The 7,266-nt window shown below is 36.0% G+C and overlaps 1 protein-coding gene across 1 annotated transcript; it reads right to left on the reverse strand.

The window, feature by feature from the left end:
* Positions 1-1,797: 1,797 nt before the first annotated feature.
* On the reverse strand, positions 1,798-7,086 carry LOC115227647 (E3 ubiquitin-protein ligase MIB2-like). The gene is made up of 3 exons (XM_029798409.2): positions 6,973-7,086; positions 3,690-3,899; positions 1,798-2,048 (listed from the first exon to the last, which is right to left on the reverse strand). Exons 1-3 carry the CDS (start codon positions 6,982-6,984, stop codon positions 1,869-1,871), a joined length of 402 nt encoding a protein of 133 aa, XP_029654269.1. The 5' UTR covers positions 6,985-7,086; the 3' UTR covers positions 1,798-1,868.
* Positions 7,087-7,266: the final 180 nt, after the last annotated feature.

Consider the following 7,266-nt stretch of genomic DNA (forward strand, 5'->3'; position numbering starts at 1 on the left):
GGAGGTGTGCTCTTGGGGTTAAACATTCGCAGTAGAGTCCATCCGAACAAATACTCATGTTGGTGTGCCTACGAATATTACTTATATATATTTTCGTCCAGCCCGTGCTATCACGGAAAACGGATGTTAAACGATGATGATGATGATGATGATATATCTATCATATATATATATGTGGAGGCACATATATATATATATATATGTGGAGGTACAATGGCCCAGTGGTTAGGGCAGCGGACTCGCGGTTGTAGGATCACGGTTTCGATTCCCAGACTTGGCGTTGTGAGTGTTTATTGAGCGAAAACATCTAAAAGCTCCACGAGGCTCCAGCAGGGGGTGGTGATCCCTGCTGTACTCTTTCACCACTCTTTCTTCTGTTGGCCTGCTCGCTTAGCCAGTGGGGTGTCGTCATTCGAAGACTAAAACAATGCGAACGCATTGTGACCGGCGATGTGTAACTACATCTGATGGACTGGTCGGTCACGTGATCACGTGATATATATATATATATATATATATATATATATATGTATGCATGATAGGTCGCGCCAGCATTAGCGCAGGTCATGTTTAACGTAATCCCACTACCGGGCGAATCAGGATGCGGACAACATGACCCACTCGAGGAGAGAGTTGCTGTTTACGGGGACATATCCTGGTGTTGGAGTTTTATCCGGGATTTCTTGAAGGATTTTTCCAAATACTTCTTGAACTTTATGGGGGTCTTTTTCTGCTTTAATGTATTTTGGTGTAATGCTAAATGGAGCGGGTCCACTTGAGGTGAAATAATTTTGCCGTATTGTTGTTATGTGATGCGAGTTTGATTTATGTTGTGGGCAGATAATACGGGGCCCAGGCCTTGGGTATATCTTAAAGCTGATGCCAACATCATTTGGGCAATGCTGATGAGATATTTTCCACCATGATTTTGGGAGGCTTTATTATATGTATCGTGCATGTAGTTCTAGTTTTCTGTCCCTTATTTTGCCCCTTTCCAATAATATCAGCTGCGCTCTGTAGACATATTATTATTATTATTATTATTATTATTAAAACATTCACATAAACGATTATTTGTAAAAACAAATAAAATCTTCTGAAGTGTGTCAATTGAATAAAGCAGAACAATATTTATACAGTCCAAAAATCAATATCTATAAACAATATCTGAATTTCAACAAAGAAAGTTTTGTATATTCACTTAGGGGGAAATGTGCCTGCTTCTTAAGTAGCTCATACAGAGAGATGTATGGCAAAGAAATTGCCAAATCTTATAAAATAAGGGAGTCAAAGGCGACTAAAGCACCTAGTAATGGTATATGTGTTACTTGAATTATTTACGTTTCCTGGCAGGTTTTTTTCTCTATGAAGATATGTGGCAATATTCCATCAGTATTTGCAGAAATATAATATATACACTGTTGGTGTGTGTTTGTAGGTTAATTTTCTATGAAATCATTCTTAATATTGACTGATTCGGACTTAGAAGAGTGAGAAAAAGATGTTGGTAGACAGATAAATTCCACTTAATTCTAAGTAACAGTTTCAAAATGGAATTCATTCACTTCATTATTTAGATCTATATTTTCCTATTGATCACAAATCTTTAAAATAGGGAACGAAGAGGGGTAGGTTGGGGGTGAACAGTGAAGTATAACTGGCAACACTACGAATCATGTGAATGTAATCAAAATCGTGTTCTTTCTTTGATCTCCCGACAACTGCATATTGTTTATTGTGTGGCCTTTGACAAAAACACTAGCGACAGTATAATGTATGGGTAGAATCAAAACGAAATAAACATATAAACATGATTATATACAAAATAGAAAATGTACTGGTTTATCTGTTCCATTGCCAGGAAATACTTACTGTGGTGGTAAAAATGCTTCTAATTTTTTTCTCAAATTTGGGTCCTTAATGAGGTCCAATGGTGTGTTATTTTTGTTGTTTTTATGGTGAAAGTCCGCTCCCTGGCTGGCGAGATATCTCGCAACCACTATACCAGAGAGCCTTTCTTCTATTTTCAGGTTAAGGGAAGTGCAGTACTACAAATGATGAAATATAAAATGATGACAATATTACACAAATATTCAAAACAAATGCCCCTAATTACACAAAAGTTCATCTAAATTTACTCATAGCTTGTTTATCCACTAATTAAAGCAATTACAAAGTATTGAGTTTCTACATAATCTTTAATTGAGTCCATTTCCCATTTTCATGTTTTTACTTTATTTTCAACACTGAGACACCCTCTAAATATATTGTCATTACATTGAGCAGGAGAAACCGTATTGATTAACATCAAGCTTATTAATGAGTAAATATTTACTTGTCAATATTCAATAGAAAAGTCAAATTAGGAAGAACAAACCAACAAGAACCTATCTATATAATTGGCTTGATAAAGGCGAGCATGTGGCCATAAGAAAGAGTATTGTATATATAAATATACACAACATGAGAAGAAAGAACATAAGTTATATCAGAAACAAAAACACCTATAACATAACAAAGTCAATACCACACAGACATGACCAAACATATCAATAATGTTTCTATAATTAAGCAAGAAGCATCTTTGAATGATGACGGTAAAGTAAAGGAAGCAGGAATTAGTGTCAAGTCAGAAGAGTAATGGAGGAGTATTTTTAATCACGGACAAGTGAAATTTGGAAGAGGTGACTTGCAAGTCTACCAGATAGATGGAAGAGCATTGTAGACAATGAAGGAGAATATGTTTTAGATTAACAGAAAAAAGTACTTTGTTTATCTTAATTTTGAAAAATATAAGAATTATAAAAAACTGCTTCATTTATGAGATGACAGCAAAAAGTCCAGTAGTATTGAAGTCCATACTGTTGATGACATCAGATAGCCGAATACAGTGAACGGGCTTTAAACAGCATTTTACAAGATATATACTCAAACTTAAAATCACTACTTGTGTGTGTTTGTCTGTGTGAGTGTGTGTGTGTGCGTGTGTATGTGCGTGCGAGTGTGTGTGAGTGTGTGTGTGTGTGCATGAGTGTGTGTGTGCTTAAGTACAGAACTTAAATACTGGAAAACTCACTAAGGACCATGCTTTATTGTATTCATTCTCTAGTGTTTTAACATTGAACATTGTTATGACATGTCCACAAGAAGTCAGTGGATTCATGTCGGGTACAAGAAGTAGGATAGAGAGCAGTTTCACTCAGAATTCTCCATAGAATGGACTGGATGTATTTACCATGGCACCAGCATTATAAAGCTCAGACATCTCTTCTATCTTGCATCATTGTTAATTGAGAATAATATCTCCTCTTTTAAATAGGCCACTTCTCCGTCACATTGTGATGGCTGTGTTTATATGGCCAACAACCGAGATGGGTCACCTCTCGACCGTGGTGAGACGACATCTTCGAGAGTGAAAGGAGATGGAATATTGTTTGTTACATAATATCACTCGGGTCACAAGGGGAGACTGGATCACGGAATGGTAATGGAGGATGGGGTTGATAGGGGAGAATTGATACATGACAACCAAAGTTTGTCTGCTTGTCTGTCTCTTTCTCACACTCACACAAAGACTCACAAATACTCAAATTCACACAGACACACAGAGACACACGAACACACACACACACATATATATATATATATATATATATATATATATATACGCAAACAATTTAAAAACTTACTTCGTTTAGTAAATCCAAGGGTGCATCCTCGGAATCAAACACTTCTCTTTCCACGGCCAGGTGCAAACAGCTGTTACCTTCACCATCAACAGCATTTATGTTTGCACCCAGGGCTATTAACAGGTGTGTCATTCCGAGGTGACCCTGGGAAACGGCTTCAAGCAATGGTGTCCGTTTCCTTTTGTTTTGAATGTCGAACTGAACTGAACCCTTTGTGGAAGTAAAAATAGAAAATGAAAATTTACATGAAAATCAGGATGGATATCAATGTGTCATTATTGTCTTCTACTGTATACTTGATCAAACTGATCATGTACATTTGATGTTTGCCCGTAAAATCAACCTTCGTAAGATCCTCTAGATGTTGCTATGAGAATGTGTTCTAGACAGGATAAAGATGTCCTAAATAGATTGTTTCAGCTTAATCTACCTTTCTTCCTAACTATAGTAAGTTTTAGGGGAGCTGAACACGAGTGAACACATGATTAAAAGATCAAGACTAGTAAAGAAGAATCAAAATTTGTAAAGTATACTTTTGATGTTGCTATAATTAATAAGAGGTTCATAAAACTGTTGAGGTGGTTAGTGTCCACCACCATGAAATTAATGCGCGTGCACACACACATACACAGAGACACACCCAAATATAAATATATATATATATATTATATATATATATATATGTATCTATATTGTGAGAGAGAGAGAGAGAGGGAGATATTTATATACATTACTGTTGGATATATAAATATATATGTTGAATGAGGAATATGTAAAATGAAGTTCACGAGAAAATTTATCCATCACAACCATTGGTTTGACCCGTGTTGCATCGATTCCTTGCAGGTGGGAAAGTTCTCGGTGTCGCTTGGTATGTTGTTGTTGTCAGTAGGTTCTTGGATTATAGCATTATAGCCAACAACCTCCTGGCAACATCATGCCAAGCGAAACCGAGAATATTTTGTGAGGTTTCCTCTGTAAAACAAGACACCAGATGATATGCATCTGCACCGGAAGATGCAACACATCCAATTATACAGTATCCAACCCACAAGTGTCCGATGCAAAATGGGTCAATACTCCATTTACCAATCCCCCATTTGTAATAAAACTCAAAAAACCGTGAAATTCCTGAGGTAGACTAAGTGAAAATTATATCATAACGTGTGTGTGTATGTGTGTGTGTGCAGACATACAGACAGACGTGCGTACACACACACACACGCACACACACACACACACACACACACACACACACCACATACATACATACATACATACATACATACATACATACATACATACATACATACATAGAGAAACTGTGCATAGTTTAGCTGTCCAGCGGATGTTGACGTAAAGTGAAAAATAGAATATCTGGAAATAAACTGAATAATGACATATCTATGTATATATATGTTTTGATTGTAGAAAAGATAAATCCGGAGAAGAAGCACACTCTAAGATGCAGAGCAGTGTATATTTTAAAACTGGGGAAGGCCGGTTTCCGGGATTACCCTTGGTTTCCGGTCCAAAAAGGATTTAGCTTCAGGGCGTATCATTAGATCCCAAAACCTGTTGGCCTAAGACCTCTTCCAAATATGGAGGGTGGAAAAGCCGTTCACCTCATACGCCTAATCCCGTCCAATAGCTTTTCCAGCTGCATACGGGTGTATAGTTCGTTGGATGACTTTGGGATGTTATTGCTGGAGTGTCCGAGGTCAAATTCTTTCATATTTATGGGAGACCCGTGGTTTCAGTGAATATGTAGAAACGCTTCGATGGTGAGATATTTAACAGGAACCACATGGTCACTGGGATAATCTCTTGCCAGGGAGCTGAAAAGGATCGTTTGCACAAAACGTAAATCCCAGGCTTTTCCCCTTCCATATTTTGAAGAGGTCTTAGGCTAACAGGGTCTTACGAAACGGTACAAAGCTAAAACCTTTATGAATGGGAAACCCAGAGTAATCCCATAAACCACCCCCAATTTTTAATATACATACATATAAATGTATAAGTATATATATATATATATATATAAGTATATATGCATGTATGTATATTTACTGATTCCTTTTTGATATCTTACTAAATCTCCTTCTCTCTTCTATAAAAAACTGTTTTGTAAATTATTGTCTTCCATACATTAACATTTTGAAAATAAAATTCTGTTCTTGTATATGTATATTGCATTGAAGAATGGATGTAAACATGATATTCTATGAACTGAGGTGCTTGTCATTTATACCTGTTTTACTTTGTAAATTGTACGATGGCACTGTATGATTTATAACCTATACACTAATGCAGACATGTAAAAGAATTTATCAGACAGATAGATAGATAGATACATACATACTTACATACATAGACAAGAAGAGATATAGAGAGACAGACAGACAGACAGACAGTTAGACAGACAGACAGACAGACAGATAGATAGATAGATAGATATATATATATATAGATAGATAGATAGATAGACAGATAGATAGATAGATAGATAGATAGATAGACAGAGAGAGAGAGATAGAGAGAGAGACAGACAGACAGACATATAGATAGATAGATAGATATATATATATATAGATAGATAGATAGATAGATAGATAGATAGATAGATAGATAGAAAGAAATAGATAGACACACATCCATATATGGTTGTAGTGAAAGGAGCTTTTTTCCCAACCATACACGGTTCTACTTTGAATCACTCTGCATGGAAACTCAGGCAAGTATATTCTACTCTTGCCTTGGGCTGAACAAAATCTATGTGTGTGCCTATGTATGTGTCTATGTGTGTGCCTATGTATGTGTGCATGGGTGTGTGTGTGGGTGTGTGTGTGCGTGTGTGTGTAGTGGTTCAGCAAAGAGGCTGAGAGGATAAGTGATATGCTTAAAATTAAAAAAAAGTACTGGGATCGATGTATTTGGCTAAAAATTCGATGATGCCCCAGCATGGCCGCAGGCAAATGTCTAAAACAATTAATATATATATATATATATATATACATGATATCTGTTATATTTTGGTTCATCTCATAATGACCGTGTTTCATTTGACCATTAAAGATATTATTATCAGTGGTGGTGGTCAGTTGGACTGTCAACACCGCTAATATCAACATGATCAATATACAATTCCTCCACAAACACAAGGGTTTTGTAGTACATGTGATTAAATCCATCCCCATTATTTCACTGGTACATTGGTAATATTTATATTATACAGATCAATATAATACTGGAGAGTGTATATAATATGTATTTATTAACTAACCTGCTTCAGCATCACAGACACAACACCATAGCGTTGGCTGAAAGTAATGGATGAGGAAAGAAAAACATGAAAAAAAAGCAAACATCACACAGCTTGGGATAATAATTATTAGGTCATTAAAGAAAACAAATGTAATTAGGTCACAATAACTTAATTACAGCAATTATTACACACATACTCACACACACATATATATTTATTCAATACACACTCTACACAGTAAAACAATGATATATACACACCTGAGTAAACCCAGAAATGTAAAGACAGGAAAAATACTGCTAAGAATTCTGA

The sequence above is a fragment of the Octopus sinensis genome, unplaced genomic scaffold (assembly GCF_006345805.1).
Source record: "Octopus sinensis unplaced genomic scaffold, ASM634580v1 Contig06111, whole genome shotgun sequence".
Lineage (NCBI taxonomy): Eukaryota > Metazoa > Mollusca > Cephalopoda > Octopoda > Octopodidae > Octopus > Octopus sinensis.